General features: G+C 40.3%; 1 protein-coding gene across 1 annotated transcript in view; it reads left to right on the top strand.

Moving 5' to 3' along the window:
- The window catches only part of LOC129718566 (hemicentin-1), a 396754-nt gene that overhangs the window by 263643 nt on the left and 112801 nt on the right, over positions 1-20310 (top strand). Inside the window, exons 5-7 of the mRNA XM_055669452.1 lie at positions 15483-15593; positions 15665-15868; positions 16025-16176. Of these exons, the coding sequence (XP_055525427.1) occupies positions 15483-15593; positions 15665-15868; positions 16025-16176 (467 nt within the window). The remainder of the gene's footprint in view (positions 1-15482; positions 15594-15664; positions 15869-16024; positions 16177-20310) is intronic.

The raw sequence follows: 20310 nt of genomic DNA on the forward strand, positions 1-20310 counted from the left end.
CCGCGTCATGAACTGCCTGAATTGCAAGCAGTTAGGCATACAGCCGCCTACTGCTGCAATAAGGCACGTTGTGGCAAGTGTGGGGAGTCTCATGCGGAAGATTCTTGCAGTGTTAACGCTGAAAAGTGTATTCACTGCGGGGAAAATCTGCATGAGCTCTCGACATGTGCGGTGTACATGCAGCGCAGGGATAAAATCAATCGGTCTCTCAAAGAGCGTTCAAAGCGTTCCTACGCTGACATGCTGAAGAAGACCGTTACCACTTCTCCCGTTACTTCGAACCCCTTCGATCTGTTGTCCTCTGATGAAACCGATTCTGACGATAAACCAGTGGGAGCATCTTACGCCAATCCTGGGGATTCTAGAAAGAGGAAAAATATTTCCTCTCCTAAACTTCCCCGAAAGGTCCAAAGATTTCCCAAAGTGAAATGAATGGTACAAACAAACATAAAAGTGCAGCGGAAGAACCGAAGCAAACTCCTCCTGGGCTTGCAAATTTAAAGTCCCAGAAGGAGTTCCCAGCACTTCCTGGAACATCTAAAACCCCAGTTGTTCCTTTTGCACATCCAGTTGAAAAATCAAATGCTGGACTGGTGAAATTTTCTGACATTGTGGACTGGATTTTTGAAACTTTCACTGTACCCGATCCAATAAAAGTTTTTCTTACAGCATTCCTCCCAACAGTTAGAACATTTTTGAAGCAGTTGACTGCCCAATGGCCCCTCCTTGCAGCGATTGTCTCCTTCGATGCCTAATTCATCTGCTAATCTGAAGGATTCTATCTCTGTCTTACAGTGGAATAGTAGAAGTATTTTACCAAAAATTGATTCGTTTAAAGTTTTGATAAATAAAAACAAATGCGATGCATTTTCCCTTTGTGAAACTTGGCTTACTTCAAATATTGATCTCAACTTCCATGATTTTAATATTATTCGTCTTGATCGAGACACCCCATATGGAGGAGTACTTTTAGGGATTAATAAGTGCTATTTTTTCTATCGTATTAACCTCCCCTCGATTCCAGGCATCGAGGTTGTCGCATGTCAAATGACAATACAAGGTAAAGAGCTTTGTATTGCCTCAATATATATTCCTCCCAAAGCACAGATTGGGCAACGGCTGCTCTTTGATTTAATAGAACTTCTTCCCTCGCCACGTTTGATTTTGGGAGACTTCAACTCTCATGGTGTGGCTTGGGGTTCCCCTTACAATGATAACCGCTCCTCTTTAATCTATAACCTTTGCGATGACTTCGACATGACTATTTTAAACAACGGTGAAATGACACGTATCCCGAAACCTCCAGCGCGCCCAAGCGCTTTGGATCTATCCTTATGTTCGACGTCGCTACGGTTGGATTGCACATGGAAGGTAATCCTCGATCCTCACGGTAGCGACCATCTGCCTATTCTTATTTCAATTACTAACGGTTCAACTCGCATGCGACCAGTTGACATTCCGTATGACCTCACACGGAATGTCGATTGGAAGTTATACGAGGAAATGATTTCAAAAGCGGTCGAGTCGATTCAACATCATCCACCACTTGAAGAACACAATCTCCTCGCGGGCTTGATTCTCGACGCCGCGTTGCAAGCCCAAACGAAGAAATATCCCGGCGTAACGATCAAAGAACGGCCTCCCACTCCGTGGTGGGACCAAGAGTGCTCCGATGTCTACACGCAAAGATCCGACGCGTTTTTGGCCTTCCAGAAGGGAGGTATATCCGACGACTATATACGGTATTCGAAGCTTAATACCAAGCTTAAAAGCCTGGCTAAAGCAAAGAAACGCGGATATTGGCGTCGGTTCGTGAACGAGACGTCGAGGGAGACATCGATGAGCACTCTTTGGAACACAGCCCAAAGAATGCGGAATCGCGTAACGGTCAACGAAAGCGAGGAGTCTTCAAGTCGGTGGATATTTGATTTTGCCAGGAAAGTATGTCCGGACTCTGTTCCTGAGCAAAACATTGTTCACGATGCGTCTCCGGGCCACGACGCGATAGAATCACCTTTTACGATGGCAGAATTTTCAGTTGCCCTCCTGTCCTGTAACAATAACGCGCCTGGGTTAGATAGAATCAAATTCAACTCGTTGAAGAATCTACCCGGCAATGCCAAGAGGCGCTTGTTGAACTTATTCAATAAGTTCCTGGAGCAAAACATTGTACCGCAGGATTGGAGACAAGTGAAGGTGATCGCCATCCAAAAACCAGGGAAACCAGCTTCTGATCACAACTCTTATAGGCCGATTGCAATGCTATCCTGTATCCGGAAGTTGATGGAAAAAATGATACTGATTGGGTCGAATCAAATGGTCTACTATCAGATACTCAGTTTGGCTTCCGCCGTGCCAAAGGAACGAATGATTGTCTTGCGTTGCTTTCAACAGATATTCAGCTGGCGTATGCTCGCAAAGAACAAATGGCGTCAGCATTTTTGGACATTAAGGGGGCTTTTGATTCCGTTTCTATTGACATTCTTTCGGGTAAACTTTACCGACAAGGATTTTCTCCAATTTTGAACAATTTTTTGCACAATTTGTTGTCCGAAAAGCACATGCATTTTACGCATGGCGATTTGACAACTTTTCGAATTAGCTACATGGGTCTTCCCCAGGGCTCATGTTTAAGCCCCCTTCTTTACAATTTTTATGTAAATGACATCGACGAATGTCTGGCAAATTCATGCACGATAAGACAACTTGCCGACGACAGTGTAATCTCTGTTACAGGAGCCAAAGCTGCCGATTTGCAAGGACCATTGCAAGATACCTTGGGAAATTTGTCTGCTTGGGCTTTACAGCTAGGTATCGAATTCTCTCCGGAGAAGACTGAGATAGTAGTTTTTTCTAGGAAGCATGAACCTGCTCAGCTTCAAACACAATTAATGGGTAAAACGATTTCTCAGGTTTTGGTACACAAATATCTTGGTGTCTGGTTCGACTCTAAAGGCACCTGGGGTTGTCACGTTAGGTATCTGATGAAAAAATGTCAACAAAGAGTGAATTTCCTTCGTACAATAACCGGACAATGGTGGGGAGCCCATCCAGGAGACCTTATAAGGCTTTACCAAACAACGATATTGTCCGTTATTGAGTACGGGTGTTTCTGCTTCCGCTCCGCAGCAAACACACATTTGATCAAACTGGAGCGAATACAATATCGTTGTTTGCGTATCGCCTTAGGTTGCATGCAATCGACACATACGATGAGTTTGGAGGTCTTAGCTGGAGTTCTACCTTTGAAAACCCGCTTTTGGAGCCTGTCTTCTCGTATTCTTATCAAATGTGAGGTCTTGAACCGTCCTGTGATTGAAAATTTTGAAAGGTTAATCGAACTTAATTCTCAAACCCGTTTTATGACATTGTATTTCAATCACATGTCCCAAAATATCAACCCTTCTTTGAATATTCCAAATCGTGTCATTTATTGAATACTTCTAATTCTACTGTGTTTTTCGATACATCCATGATAGACGAAACCCGTGGAATCCCGGATCATTTACGCGTGCAGCAGATCCCCAAAATTTTTTCTAATAAATATCGAAACATCAACTGCGACAATATGTTCTACACTGACGGATCACTTATCGATTGTTTTGATAAATAAAAACAAATGCGATGCATTTTCCCTTTGTGAAACTTGGCTTACTTCAAATATTGATCTCAACTTCCATGATTTTAATATTATTCGTCTTGATCGAGACACCCCATATGGAGGAGTACTTTTAGGGATTAATAAGTGCTATTTTTTCTATCGTATTAACCTCCCCTCGATTCCAGGCATCGAGGTTGTCGCATGTCAAATGACAATACAAGGTAAAGAGCTTTGTATTGCCTCAATATATATTCCTCCCAGAGCACAGATTGGGCAACGGCTGCTCTTTGATTTAATAGAACTTCTTCCCTCGCCACGTTTGATTTTGGGAGACTTCAACTCTCATGGTGTGGCTTGGGGTTCCCCTTACAATGATAACCGCTCCTCTTTAATCTATAACCTTTGCGATGACTTCGACATGACTATTTTAAACAACGGTGAAATGACACGTATCCCGAAACCTCCAGCGCGCCCAAGCGCTTTGGATCTATCCTTATGTTCGACGTCGCTACGGTTGGATTGCACATGGAAGGTAATCCTCGATCCTCACGGTAGCGACCATCTGCCTATTCTTATTTCAATTACTAACGGTTCAACTCGCATGCGACCAGTTGACATTCCGTATGACCTCACACGGAATGTCGATTGGAAGTTATACGAGGAAATGATTTCAAAAGCGGTCGAGTCGATTCAACATCATCCACCACTTGAAGAACACAATCTCCTCGCGGGCTTGATTCTCGACGCCGCGTTGCAAGCCCAAACGAAGAAATATCCCAGCGTAACGATCAAAGAACGGCCTCCCACTCCGTGGTGGGACCAAGAGTGCTCCGATGTCTACACGCAAAGATCCGACGCGTTTTTGGCCTTCCAGAAGGGAGGTATATCCGACGACTATATACGGTATTCGAAGCTTAATACCAAGCTTAAAAGCCTGGCTAAAGCAAAGAAACGCGGATATTGGCGTCGGTTCGTGAACGAGACGTCGAGGGAGACATCGATGAGCACTCTTTGGAACACAGCCCAAAGAATGCGGAATCGCGTAACGGTCAACGAAAGCGAGGAGTCTTCAAGTCGGTGGATATTTGATTTTGCCAGGAAAGTATGTCCGGACTCTGTTCCTGAGCAAAACATTGTTCACGATGCGTCTCCGGGCCACGACGCGATAGAATCACCTTTTACGATGGCAGAATTTTCAGTTGCCCTCCTGTCCTGTAACAATAACGCGCCTGGGTTAGATAGAATCAAATTCAACTCGTTGAAGAATCTACCCGGCAATGCCAAGAGGCGCTTGTTGAACTTATTCAATAAGTTCCTGGAGCAAAACATTGTACCGCAGGATTGGAGACAAGTGAAGGTGATCGCCATCCAAAAACCAGGGAAACCAGCTTCTGATCACAACTCTTATAGGCCGATTGCAATGCTATCCTGTATCCGGAAGTTGATGGAAAAAATGATACTGATTGGGTCGAATCAAATGGTCTACTATCAGATACTCAGTTTGGCTTCCGCCGTGCCAAAGGAACGAATGATTGTCTTGCGTTGCTTTCAACAGATATTCAGCTGGCGTATGCTCGCAAAGAACAAATGGCGTCAGCATTTTTGGACATTAAGGGGGCTTTTGATTCCGTTTCTATTGACATTCTTTCGGGTAAACTTTACCGACAAGGATTTTCTCCAATTTTGAACAATTTTTTGCACAATTTGTTGTCCGAAAAGCACATGCATTTTACGCATGGCGATTTGACAACTTTTCGAATTAGCTACATGGGTCTTCCCCAGGGCTCATGTTTAAGCCCCCTTCTTTACAATTTTTATGTAAATGACATCGACGAATGTCTGGCAAATTCATGCACGATAAGACAACTTGCCGACGACAGTGTAATCTCTGTTACAGGAGCCAAAGCTGCCGATTTGCAAGGACCATTGCAAGATACCTTGGGAAATTTGTCTGCTTGGGCTTTACAGCTAGGTATCGAATTCTCTCCGGAGAAGACTGAGATAGTAGTTTTTTCTAGGAAGCATGAACCTGCTCAGCTTCAAACACAATTAATGGGTAAAACGATTTTTCAGGTTTTGGTACACAAATATCTTGGTGTCTGGTTCGACTCTAAAGGCACCTGGGGTTGTCACGTTAGGTATCTGATGAAAAAATGTCAACAAAGAGTGAATTTCCTTCGTACAATAACCGGACAATGGTGGGGAGCCCATCCAGGAGACCTTATAAGGCTTTACCAAACAACGATATTGTCCGTTATTGAGTACGGGTGTTTCTGCTTCCGCTCCGCAGCAAACACACATTTGATCAAACTGGAGCGAATACAATATCGTTGTTTGCGTATCGCCTTAGGTTGCATGCAATCGACACATACGATGAGTTTGGAGGTCTTAGCTGGAGTTCTACCTTTGAAAACCCGCTTTTGGAGCCTGTCTTCTCGTATTCTTATCAAATGTGAGGTCTTGAACCGTCCTGTGATTGAAAATTTTGAAAGGTTAATCGAACTTAATTCTCAAACCCGTTTTATGACATTGTATTTCAATCACATGTCCCAAAATATCAACCCTTCTTTGAATATTCCAAATCGTGTCATTTATTGAATACTTCTAATTCTACTGTGTTTTTCGATACATCCATGATAGACGAAACCCGTGGAATCCCGGATCATTTACGCGTGCAGCAGATCCCCAAAATTTTTTCTAATAAATATCGAAACATCAACTGCGACAATATGTTCTACACTGACGGATCACTTATCGATTGTTTTGATAAATAAAAACAAATGCGATGCATTTTCCCTTTGTGAAACTTGGCTTACTTCAAATATTGATCTCAACTTCCATGATTTTAATATTATTCGTCTTGATCGAGACACCCCATATGGAGGAGTACTTTTAGGGATTAATAAGTGCTATTTTTTCTATCGTATTAACCTCCCCTCGATTCCAGGCATCGAGGTTGTCGCATGTCAAATGACAATACAAGGTAAAGAGCTTTGTATTGCCTCAATATATATTCCTCCCAGAGCACAGATTGGGCAACGGCTGCTCTTTGATTTAATAGAACTTCTTCCCTCGCCACGTTTGATTTTGGGAGACTTCAACTCTCATGGTGTGGCTTGGGGTTCCCCTTACAATGATAACCGCTCCTCTTTAATCTATAACCTTTGCGATGACTTCGACATGACTATTTTAAACAACGGTGAAATGACACGTATCCCGAAACCTCCAGCGCGCCCAAGCGCTTTGGATCTATCCTTATGTTCGACGTCGCTACGGTTGGATTGCACATGGAAGGTAATCCTCGATCCTCACGGTAGCGACCATCTGCCTATTCTTATTTCAATTACTAACGGTTCAACTCGCATGCGACCAGTTGACATTCCGTATGACCTCACACGGAATGTCGATTGGAAGTTATACGAGGAAATGATTTCAAAAGCGGTCGAGTCGATTCAACATCATCCACCACTTGAAGAACACAATCTCCTCGCGGGCTTGATTCTCGACGCCGCGTTGCAAGCCCAAACGAAGAAATATCCCGGCGTAACGATCAAAGAACGGCCTCCCACTCCGTGGTGGGACCAAGAGTGCTCCGATGTCTACACGCAAAGATCCGACGCGTTTTTGGCCTTCCAGAAGGGAGGTATATCCGACGACTATATACGGTATTCGAAGCTTAATACCAAGCTTAAAAGCCTGGCTAAAGCAAAGAAACGCGGATATTGGCGTCGGTTCGTGAACGAGACGTCGAGGGAGACATCGATGAGCACTCTTTGGAACACAGCCCAAAGAATGCGGAATCGCGTAACGGTCAACGAAAGCGAGGAGTCTTCAAGTCGGTGGATATTTGATTTTGCCAGGAAAGTATGTCCGGACTCTGTTCCTGAGCAAAACATTGTTCACGATGCGTCTCCGGGCCACGACGCGATAGAATCACCTTTTACGATGGCAGAATTTTCAGTTGCCCTCCTGTCCTGTAACAATAACGCGCCTGGGTTAGATAGAATCAAATTCAACTCGTTGAAGAATCTACCCGGCAATGCCAAGAGGCGCTTGTTGAACTTATTCAATAAGTTCCTGGAGCAAAACATTGTACCGCAGGATTGGAGACAAGTGAAGGTGATCGCCATCCAAAAACCAGGGAAACCAGCTTCTGATCACAACTCTTATAGGCCGATTGCAATGCTATCCTGTATCCGGAAGTTGATGGAAAAAATGATACTGATTGGGTCGAATCAAATGGTCTACTATCAGATACTCAGTTTGGCTTCCGCCGTGCCAAAGGAACGAATGATTGTCTTGCGTTGCTTTCAACAGATATTCAGCTGGCGTATGCTCGCAAAGAACAAATGGCGTCAGCATTTTTGGACATTAAGGGGGCTTTTGATTCCGTTTCTATTGACATTCTTTCGGGTAAACTTTACCGACAAGGATTTTCTCCAATTTTGAACAATTTTTTGCACAATTTGTTGTCCGAAAAGCACATGCATTTTACGCATGGCGATTTGACAACTTTTCGAATTAGCTACATGGGTCTTCCCCAGGGCTCATGTTTAAGCCCCCTTCTTTACAATTTTTATGTAAATGACATCGACGAATGTCTGGCAAATTCATGCACGATAAGACAACTTGCAGACGACAGTGTAATCTCTGTTACAGGAGCCAAAGCTGCCGATTTGCAAGGACCATTGCAAGATACCTTGGGAAATTTGTCTGCTTGGGCTTTACAGCTAGGTATCGAATTCTCTCCGGAGAAGACTGAGATAGTAGTTTTTTCTAGGAAGCATGAACCTGCTCAGCTTCAAACACAATTAATGGGTAAAACGATTTTTCAGGTTTTGGTACACAAATATCTTGGTGTCTGGTTCGACTCTAAAGGCACCTGGGGTTGTCACGTTAGGTATCTGATGAAAAAATGTCAACAAAGAGTGAATTTCCTTCGTACAATAACCGGACAATGGTGGGGAGCCCATCCAGGAGACCTTATAAGGCTTTACCAAACAACGATATTGTCCGTTATTGAGTACGGGTGTTTCTGCTTCCGCTCCGCAGCAAACACACATTTGATCAAACTGGAGCGAATACAATATCGTTGTTTGCGTATCGCCTTAGGTTGCATGCAATCGACACATACGATGAGTTTGGAGGTCTTAGCTGGAGTTCTACCTTTGAAAACCCGCTTTTGGAGCCTGTCATCTCGTATTCTTATCAAATGTGAGGTCTTGAACCGTCCTGTGATTGAAAATTTTGAAAGGTTAATCGAACTTAATTCTCAAACCCGTTTTATGACATTGTATTTCAATCACATGTCCCAAAATATCAACCCTTCTTTGAATATTCCAAATCGTGTCATTTATTGAATACTTCTAATTCTACTGTGTTTTTCGATACATCCATGATAGACGAAACCCGTGGAATCCCGGATCATTTACGCGTGCAGCAGATCCCCAAAATTTTTTCTAATAAATATCGAAACATCAACTGCGACAATATGTTCTACACTGACGGATCACTTATCGATGGGTCCACTGGCTTCGGTATCTTCAATAACAATTTAACCGTCTCCCATAAGCTCGATAATCCTGCTTCTGTTTACGTCGCAGAATTAGCTGCAATTCAGTACACCCTAGGGATTATCGAAAAAATGCCCACGGACCATTATTTCATCTTTACGGACAGTCTCAGTTCCATTGAGGCTCTCCGATCGATGAAAGATGTTAAGCACTCTCCGTATTTCCTGGGGAAAATACGGGAACATCTGAGTGCTTTATCCGAAAAATCTTCTCAGATTACCTTAGTGTGGGTCCCTTCTCACTGCTCGATACCGGGCAATGAGAAAGCGGACTCTTTGGCTAAGGTGGGCGCAACAAACGGTGAAATTTATTAAAGGCCAATTGCTTTTAATGAATTTTTTGCATTTGTACGTCAGAATACGATTATCAGTTGGCAAAATTCTTGGACCAGAGGGGAACTGGGAAGGTGGCTACATTCCATTATACCCAAGGTATCGACGAATCCGTGGTTCAAGGGGTTGGATGTAGGTCGAGATTTCATTTGCGAGATGTCTCGGCTTATGTCCAATCACTATAGATTTGATGCGCATCTCCGTCGTATTGGGCTCGGGGAAAGTGGTATCTGTGCCTGTGGTGAAGGTTATCACGACATAGAGCACGTTGTTTGGTCATGCCCTGTCCACCGTGACGCCAGGTCTAAATTAGTAGCTTCCCTTGAGGCCGGAGGTAGACGGCCAACTGTACCTGTTCGTGATGTCTTGGCGAGCCGTGACATACCCTACATGACCCTTATATACGTTTTCCTAAAAACCATCCATGCCCCAGTCTAGTCCCGTTCCCCTCCGTCTACACCCAACAAAACGACAAGAACACGTTTGAACCTTAAGCACAGATTTTGGAATCAGCAACTGCACCCCACTCGAATTCGCCACGACCTGAGAACCCGAGGCCTTCAGTGATATTTTGGCTCAGCGGCACATACCAAATGGCCACTTGAACACTAGCGAACAACAACAACGAACCATAACCAGCAACTAGACCTCGCACAATACCTCCAGGACCCGAGAATACAAACCTCTGCTCCAGCTCATGACATCGGCCATTCGAAGAGCATCAGACGACCATTCAACAACAAAACTATGATTGAAAAATTCATGCTAGTTTTAAGTTAGACTTAATTTCAGCTCGTAGTCGGCAGCGAGGATAAAAAATTTGCTTTTAGTTTTTAAGTCACCAGATATAATTGGCGCCGTTAAACATTAAATTGTATTTGTGCCGTGTCAAATAAATGATATATGAGGAAAAAAAATGTTTATTAAACTTGTTTTTCATTAGGGCGGTTTGTAAGTAACCAAAATAAAAATGTAACCAATCGAAGAACAGCGTGCTAGAAATTAATTTTTGTTTGTCCAGATTTTGCACATTTTAAAGCTTCGCTATAGTTCAGAAAGCTAATCAATTAAACTTTATTAAATATATCCTAATAATTTACAAAATCGAAAGTTATGTTTTTATTTAAGTCTTTTTAATTTTTACAATTATATTGTGGTTTGGAAGATAGAATATGTAATGGTTGTTTGAAAAAACCAAGCTTCAATAAGCAAGCAAGACAGAAAAATCATAATGACAAATTACAACAGTCTAAAATTTTGGTAATTTTCTAGAACGCCGACAAGCTCATACCAACATGAAATTTGCTGTAATCAATTTTGAACATCACTAGAACTTAGCATGGCATGGCAATTGGCGTTTCCCCATGTGATATTGTGTAAAACTTATATTAAAAATCTTCAAACACTCGCTACTCGCTAAATCAGTTCAGCCGTTGAAAAATAATGAAAAAATATAAAATAGTTGAATTAAGAACAAATTCAGTTGACACAAAGAAACTTGACGAAAGAGTTTTCAGTTCAACCGATCAAGGCTAAGTTTCGTGAAGCTCTAATGATCAATTTCAAAAATCATGACTCCTCGTCAACTACGTGAGAGTAAAAAATAGCAGATTCAATTAATTTTTGACATGGTGTTTATTCTAGAAAGAAACATGTTTGGCAAATTTACAACGATTTTTGCAAGTTTTCATTTCTGCAAAGTGCACTGATGTTACTGTTTGCGTCACTTCTGACATTTTTGGGACATGTTGGAATTGAGTGAAAATAATTATGTTCAACTTATTTGTTTGCTTCTTTTTTCTGTGATTCGATTATTCGGAATGATTTTTTTGACATTGTTTTAATTCAATCAAACTGTTCTAACATGCATAATAGACTTGATTATTTATTTTCATTAAAATAACGCTAGCTCGAAAAAAATTACAATTTTCGTTCTCAGACTTTGGGCGGACCGGTATGGAGCCAATCGCACTGGATATAAAACAGACCGAAACGAGCTTGTTCCGATTCTCGACCGAACTGGGCCGAAATCTGGATTGAGCGTTTTTTATTGACTCGATAAGCAATTTTGAAAAAATAATCAACTTAATTTGCCGAGCAACTATTATTGTGGTTTGAATTTTGATGTTCAATCTTTTCGTTCCCACATATGGCGCCCTCCAATAATTGACGAGCAGGCAACCGCCTGCTTCGCCTTCGCCTTAATCCACCCATGTACGTGATGGCACATCGATCAATGTACGTAGACCACTCTGTTGCGGAACGAAACTTTAACATGGTTCAAATAAGCTTTAAAGTTTGATTTTTTTATTTTATTTTTTAATTTCCATCATGTCCCAAGTTCAGTATTTTGGGTAGATGTGGTTTATGCGACAAACTCTTTCTCGAAAAAAAAAAAAATGTTTATAGACCACTCTGTTCCGCAACGGCTCATATATTCTCTATATTGCGCAAGCAATATAGCCTTTCATTTACACGGCTTTCTTCCAGCCAGCCACTAGCGCATCGCACTCGAGTTTATCGCTTCATAGGGAGCATTCGCAGGGAGTGGGAATTAGCACTCTTCGTGAAGCCTTCGGCTTGCCGGCGAGCGTTCGAAACGACCACGCTTCACGTAGTAGCGAACGAACGGGTGAGTTGTAATTATTCGGTTTACCGAAAGAAGCACTTGGCGAAGAATGAGAGAATGTAAGTAGAACGGAAAATAAAAACATTCTAGCCCTCACTCATAGCAGGCATACTCTCGCACACGAGAGAAGAACCTCTCTCATACGTTGCTTATGAGGCTGCTACGAACAGAACATAGACTGAATGAAGCTTCAATGTGATAATCAGCAACATTGCTAACAGCCACCAGCGTTACGGGTGAAACCGGCACGAGATGACTGGTACTATTTTGTTTTTCCTCCTTTCAGCTGATAACACCTAACGTCCGTATGTAACCGGTACGGTTTAGTAATGAACAGATGGGGTGAAATGCTCGAACGGTACCTTTTATATCAAGGCTTCGTCAGTTAGTTAGAAAGAAGGAGGGGTTAAGTAGAAAATGAAATGACAAGGAACTTAAATAAGCAACGGAAACAGAAAATGACAACAACAATAACAACAAAGTTAGATCTATTGTATCCGTTAGTGTCGACTGTGCTTGGGAAGAAAGGTAGTGATTGGCTGCGCGGTATGATTTGGACAATCGATATTTATTACCAATTTTTATATAGTGTATCTCAAACAATAGTTTGTTTTTGTTACATAAATTTAACCGTAAAAGAATTTCTGATCGATTGATGCCAAAACCTAGAAAACCTGATTATAAATGACTGAAAAATAAGCGCTCAAAACCTGAACACTTTTCCCTAGTTTTCCTTGGTTGAATTGCTAGATTTTGGAATTCAGGCGCCTAACTTCGATCAACGTCAAAAACTAACTTTCAAGTAAGTTCCATGTAATATACTTAATAACTTTTTACCGAAAAAAGATAGGATTTTCATTTGTTCAACAAAGTTTCAAATTTTTCGAACTAAATTTCTATTTTTAACAACGGCTTTTTCCCGTTAACACGCAGGTTCATTAAGCAGACAGTATGTGAAGTAAAGAGAGCGAAAAATAAGCGAACTGGAAATATGATACAGATTTGGAAAAATATACCGCGTCCCGTCGGGATGCGGAAAGTTTCATATTTTTGAGTTTTCTACAATTTTGCTGAATAAACTATTCTTTTATCTCTCAACACAAGAAAGTTAATTTTTTTTTTTAATATAGTAAACTTTTCATTTTTTTTTGACAATTTGCGATTATGGGGGTCATTCTTGCAAACAATTGTTCCGAAGACACTTTCAAGGTATGATGAAGGGAAAGGCGCTATGGAATTAAGTTCCACTTTTTGCCTTATTGGACCACTGAGCATCGGAACATAACGGCCCGTCAGGTCCGAGGGAAAACAAATTCTTGACTTTATTGGCCGAAGCAGTAATCATTGATTCTGTGATCTGTGATCATAAATGACAGCTTTCTCTATCTCATGATCAGAAGCAATGTCCAAAGCAAACACAGAAGCAAGGAATTTAGCAAACTGCTCACATGTATCAGCATCTCTATTCGATTTTTCGTGGAATGACTGTGAATAGTAGTGGGTCCTAGTAGCTTCGTTGGGGCAGACCTGATTAAATTCACACTCACACAAACATATGCGAATGGTCAGATATGACCGTATCTACTGTGTCAACCATTTATAAAATTAATTTTTTGCTGCTTCATAACCATAAAAAAATGCGGCACTTCATCGCGGGTTTCAGCAAAATCGACATGAACTATATAAATTTGCTGGTACTTGATTTATTAAAAGTCGTTTTCAAACTTTAATTTTCAGAGAATATCACTGGTATTTACTGAATTCCACTATGGTTTTTTTTCTGCAACATTGCATTTGTAAGATTTGCTGTTGCCTGTTACAGAAAGTGAAAATAATTTACCATAACGGTTTCCAGGCAGTACATATTAATTCTTATTTTCTTAGTAGCAACGCTACTTGAGTTACCCACCGTCTGTTTACTGTGGTAAGCAATTTACTCATGTTAGTGGTCATTATTGAATAACCTGGATTCACCACCATTACATTAGTATTTTCTGCAAGCACAGTAGCGAAAAAGTTACTGTCACATGATAAATTATAGTTATGAGCTTTATCTAAAGAGTTTGAATTAATATAAAGGACGACACATACTCGTAAAATTTTAGTTCTCTTACTATTTTCTTGGGTGTATTGACTAACAGTAACCACAACACTATCGATATATTAATCGATAATGGTATCGTCTTGTGATTATTCATATCAGTAAAAATAGTGAAATGATCGCGCACGGCCCTACGTTGTGTTTAAATTCGCCCTTTGGCATCACGGGTGGGGCAATTAAGGTCCAGGGACGAGTTTTCTTTTCTCACCGCGAAATACACAAATTCTACGTAGCTACTGTACAATTTATTTCTATCAATATTTACAAACAGGCAGCCTGACGGCGCTGCCGCCGTACGCTTATCGACTAACTCATAAGGAGGCTCAGCAGTCCTTTATAGCTTGTCGCAAACGCTTAGGCGGGAAGCGCAGATAATGCCTAATTGTTCTGTCCGAAGCGCGCCTACTAGCTTGGCTTGGCTTCCGAGTCATTCACGGCGTCGCGCACAGTCATTTCTGGCCCAGTGCGGAGTGTGTGACGCAACATGGAATATTTCAAAAATTGTCCAACTTATTTCGAGTTATTCAATGGTTTTACGTGACAAACTTCGCAATCGGGTTAGTAAAAGTATTGAGTAAACCACTAAGGACCCGCTAGTGACAATGCGCGCTTCATAGTTATTGGTGTTCGAGAAAGCAAGTTTTTTTTTATTTTTAGCGTTTGATTGATACTGGTGTTAAAATCAACAGCTGTGATCAAATTTATAATTTAAACCGTGACGCAAATCACCTTTTTCTAGTACCCTACAATTAAATCGTGTATCACTCGAAACTATTTAATGTCATACCTGCGCGAGCTGTATAACTTCATGTTCATGTATGGCACAGAGATAAATCGAAAGAACAGGTTAGTCAAGAGCTGACATAATTACTGTCAAGTAACGGTACGTTACTGCAATTAAACGTAATTTGTCATGTAATGTTTCACCCCTCCATGCGATAATTGAGGATGACTTCCAGCACTCAACATGCAGTGTAGTGCGTCTCTGAGTAACATATGTTATAGTGGAATAGGAGCTGGCAAGTACAGTCACCATTCACACATAACCTGAAAAGAACATTTCTGAATAACGTGAACAGTTATTATCAACAAGAGTAATATTTATTCGGAAGAGTACTAGCGTCAATTATCAGCCTTTTAAGTGACGTTCATGTCACAATTTCCTCGGTATATGAAACATAGAATTTGCATCCACTTGTCGGAAAGCATTTTACTGAATCATTTTCCCGCTTGCCCTTCTCTCTAGTTCCGCCCGATCGACCAGTAATATATGATTCTCGGCGCCGGGAGAAAACCAACACGGTCGAACCGTACAGTGAAGGGAGCGACATCCAACTGGTTTGCGAGGTGAAGGGAGGTATGTCCTTGCGGCATTGATGCGGAATTTTCATCTCCATCCTATGCGTTTTTGCTCTTTTTTTTTATCAGGTCGGCCTAGGCCTAATGTCACATGGTACCTGGACAACACTGTGATAGACGAATCGTACGAAACCAGACCGGACGGTACAACGGTCAATCATCTTTCCTACCCGAACATAGGGCGACAGCATCTGGACGCTCGATTGATGTGCGTTGCCAGTAACACCAATCTAACACCTCCGAATAATAAAGTTGTGGTTTTGGACGTCAACCGTAAGTATCGTTGCCTGATACGGTTGAAACGTAACCTTTACGAATGTAGCTTTTAGTTTAATTTGTCCGATCTCAAACATTCTCCCCCCAGTAGATACTCGCACCCTAACGCACCTGTTTTTACCTTCTCTGTTTTCCTTTTTTTTTTTTCATTAGTGAAACCAGTGGCTGTGCACATTCTGATCAAGGAAAAATTCGTTTCCGCCGATAAACGGTACGATATCGAGTGTAAGAGCTCCGGGTCTCGACCGGAAGCGGTCATTTCCTGGTGGAAGGCAACTCGGCAGTTGAAGCGGCTGAGCAAAAACGTAAGTTGCACTCGAAGCTGACACCGAAGTAGGGCTTGTTGACTTTTTTTGTCTTTTTTTAATGAAAACTATTGTGTTGTACTTCTTGGGACTGGAAAAGTAGTCTGTCCAAGTGGGCAGGCCGGTAAAAGAATGTTTGTTGAAAGTTTAACTAATGTATAAGTTGATTGCGATTGTCGTACCTAACTACTAAATTGAGATGTTAATTAAACTTTTTCCAGGTATTTTAATTCTAACTCATAAAAGTTTTAACCTTCATCTTCAGTCAAATAACACCACATACTATCGTAAAATTGCACGTAATACAATTTTTCTCCATCTACAATTCATCTGGTGTACGTGTATTAGTCTGTTCATCGTAGTCGTACGATATAGAAAAATAATGTGACAAAGGCTGTCAGGCTTCTATTTGCATATGTTGACGATTCGAAATCACACCATGAACTGTAATTCTATGCGATAGATAAAAAAAATTGAAAAATTAAAAAAATACACACATTTACTTTTTTACAAGTGGATGTAAACCATGTTAAAATATAGACTTATCGCTTTTTTGAAACCAAACGGATTTGAAGTTCCGCATATATTTTTTTTTTTCTTCTAGAAATTCGTTTATTACTTAATTTTATCGTATTAATTGCAGAATGACTCATTTGAAACTATTTATTAGTTCAAAACTTGGACCAATCTGAGAACCCCATGTGTATGTATGTAGAAAAGAACAATAAGCATGATAGAATGATGGAGAGTGAAATAATTCGGCCGAGCAAAATTAAACATAGAATGTAAGTGAGTCTGAGGAGAAATTTTATTAGGCATAGCATGGAATTTTCCGGACAAAATATGTTGAAGTTTAAACTATTCAATTCAGTTGGAACCAACCTGGGATTGTCAGAATATAATATCACCAAGATATCGCTTGGATAGCTAGCAACCAAACAGGATATTGAACCAGAATTTACACAATGTATACAATGAATTTTTCACGAAGTACGAAGGATGAATCTATGACCTAAATCATTGTTTATGTGATCTAACGAGTAGTGGTCATAATTCGAATTCGCAGAAATCGATTATGCTATCTAAATACTCTGAGAGTATTTTTTTTTCGTAAAATAATTGCAGACTGATCAACACAGTTAAGGTCTGTAGATCCCGCAATTTTTTTTTTTTAAATTAGGAACTGCTCCATTATTCATCTCATTAAGCCGATATTCACAAAGAATGCACGGATTAAACAACAAATTTTATTAAAATCATTGAACAAGTAAACAAAATACGCTTACGTGCTCTTATAGAATCGTTCAGTATTGTATATTTAGTAAACTTAGCTAGATTTATCCTGAATTTTGTAAAACAAACCATTTTACACAACGCTTCTATATCCATCTCAAAACTTAAATCACTGCTCAATTATTCATCTCACGACGCCCCCATATTCATCACACTGCAGTGCACTGTTAATCATTAATGAAACACATTATCATGAATGAACGTAGCCGCAGCCCGCCGTAGTAGGTTACCTAGATATCCGCTGCAGTTATTTACGTGCAAAACTGGTAACTTAGGTAACCATTACAGTGCTTTCGGTTTATGTGAATTATGTCGTAATAATTCAATACTTTCAGTATGATTTTTTCGTATTAACAGTAACTGATTTGGCAACTCTTGATTTTCTTCAATGCAGTGAAAACAGATGAAAATACATACAGTTGAAATTTAGGAATTGTAGAAATTCATCTCATATATTTCTGCTAATTCAAGCTTGTTTGAGGAAATTTGAGGTGAACATTTCGAAGATCAAAGTAATCTTAGTGTAGTGAGTGATTTTGTTTAGTGATTAAAATAAAAAATGGTCCGCTAGTGATGAGAAAAACTTTGGTAGGCTGCTGAACGAGTCCCGTTGAAGCCGTACAGAACAATGCGTGGATTTTGTTTTCTGAGGTAGGTGATTGAATTTAATGAGTTTTCGAGTGCAGATGTCTGACTATTATATCAAATTTAAAGCTTTTAAGTGAGTTTTTGAGGATTCTACCTTATGAAAAATCTAAAGTGAACTAAGAAGAATTCATTCCATGGATTAGCAGATCGATTTAGTTAGAAAATATGCGTTTTTTCTGTTTTCAATTGTGTTTTCATGTTGTATGAGATGAATATATGGGCTGAGATGAATAATGGAGCAGTTCCACTACATGCAATTTAATTCAGAGACAGGGTAAACATCTGTCTATTTTCCAACCAATATAATATCTTTATTCATCGAATAGGGGAGAATAGATACCTTCATTTATACTTTCCAAGGTAGTTCTGCAGCAGGTATAATTTTGAACCTGTTACTGCATTATCCTATGGCATTGGCTGCTCTGGGTTTGCTTAGGTTTAGCTGGAGGTGTTTTTGATTCTTATTTATTAGTTTACAAATTACACACAAATCGACAGAAAAGATGATTTCTTTTTTTTATTTTAAATTTCATTAAAAGCATATTTCTATAATCGATCGCTGTCCAGAAGTTGCAATTATAAAAAGTATGAATGGTACATACTAAACATAGTTTAAAAAATGTGTATTGATGTTCTTGATCACCCCAGGGTTTTCTATAAAGTACGATTTTTCACACATTCCTTGCTCATGTCAATTAATTAGTACCTCTAATTGCTTGAAATTGCAATCCCGATCCTATGATTATTTCAGGTTTTGCTAATCTAAATTCAAACTATAACAAAACTCTGAGGAAAAGATCTCGATACTGTCTCCCCTACGAGGCAATCCCGTTATCCGCTCGCTCTGATTGACGTCATGAATACCGTCACCGGGCTCGTAACGAGTGAGGACATTTCGTTTCGCGAAGCTTTTAGCGGTGGCATTAAACACACCACACAAATATCAATATTTTATCTGCATATATTTATCCAGCAAACCAAGTCATGAGGACACAGGAACCGGATGCGATGTATTCTGCCAAACTCTCGGTTCATCAATAACCGAGCACCATAAAAGAGTGAAAGGGTATGGTAATAAAAAAAAACATACACACATACACACACATAGGGGCGAGCAGACCAGCGGATGCTTTGATCTATGCGATCCGGGGATTGGGTGTGGCAGGGATTTTTTGGTCAGCAGTGAAAGGTGGGCAAAGATTGCCGGTTTCATGCAATGAAGCCAGCCGCTGCCATTTTGGTTTACCGTTCACAATGAATCGCGATTCTCTTTAATCAACAGAGCAATAAAAATCGATTACCACCAGGCATATCTACAGTGCAAAATTAGGATCAGGTCTGGCAGCGAATGTGTGTATGTGTCGGGTAGTCAATTTAAATTTCCTCCTTTGCCCCGTTTAGCCGCTTGAAGTTGATTATACTGAGGTGGGATGATTGGTTGTTAGGATGCAGCGCAACTGGAATTTCATTTGAATTAAATCGAAAGAATTTGGTTTGGTCCGAAAATTTGTAACTTTGTGCCTCTATTCTGCTCTGTATTTCAGCAGAGTTCGGACTCAGTTGATTATATTACACTAAGGTCGTTTTTTACGCGGGGGATGCGTTCCAAATTTGAATGGGCCCGCGTAAAAAAGTTTTGAGTTGCAAATATAACAAAGAAAACCATCCCGAAACGTTAAAACCTCGTTTGAATATGATAGTGGCCAATCTAGAGACCAAAATCTAATATTTTAAATTTGAAAACTGATATATGATCACTCGTGGCCTAAAACGGAAAACGTGATTGAAATGAGGTCGATATCTTGTACCGGTTTTGAGTACTGGAGGAAAGCAACCCGTGAAAAAAAAACGCGTAAAAAGCGACCTTACTGTATCTCAATTAGGAGTTGTTTAGGATTATGTGACAAAATAGGTTGTAAGCTCTTCCAATAATTAATTTTTCGTATCGATTGCTGGTACACATAAATTGTAAATTCGCAACTTCAGGATTTTACGGGGTTTCGAAAACCAACGCTAGTTTGCTCTGCATCCACATGAGCTGTGATCAAACTGAACTGCCCCAAGTTTACTTGTAATGAAAGTAAAATTAGTCATGTGTTATACATATTCTAATCAAAGGTTGGGTGAAATCTTTTTTTATTTATTTACCAGCAGTCCCGGCAAACTTTAATTTTTTTCAAATTTCAAACACTC

The sequence above is a fragment of the Wyeomyia smithii genome, chromosome 1 (genome assembly GCF_029784165.1).
Source record: "Wyeomyia smithii strain HCP4-BCI-WySm-NY-G18 chromosome 1, ASM2978416v1, whole genome shotgun sequence".
NCBI classification, from domain to species: Eukaryota; Metazoa; Arthropoda; class Insecta; order Diptera; family Culicidae; genus Wyeomyia; species Wyeomyia smithii.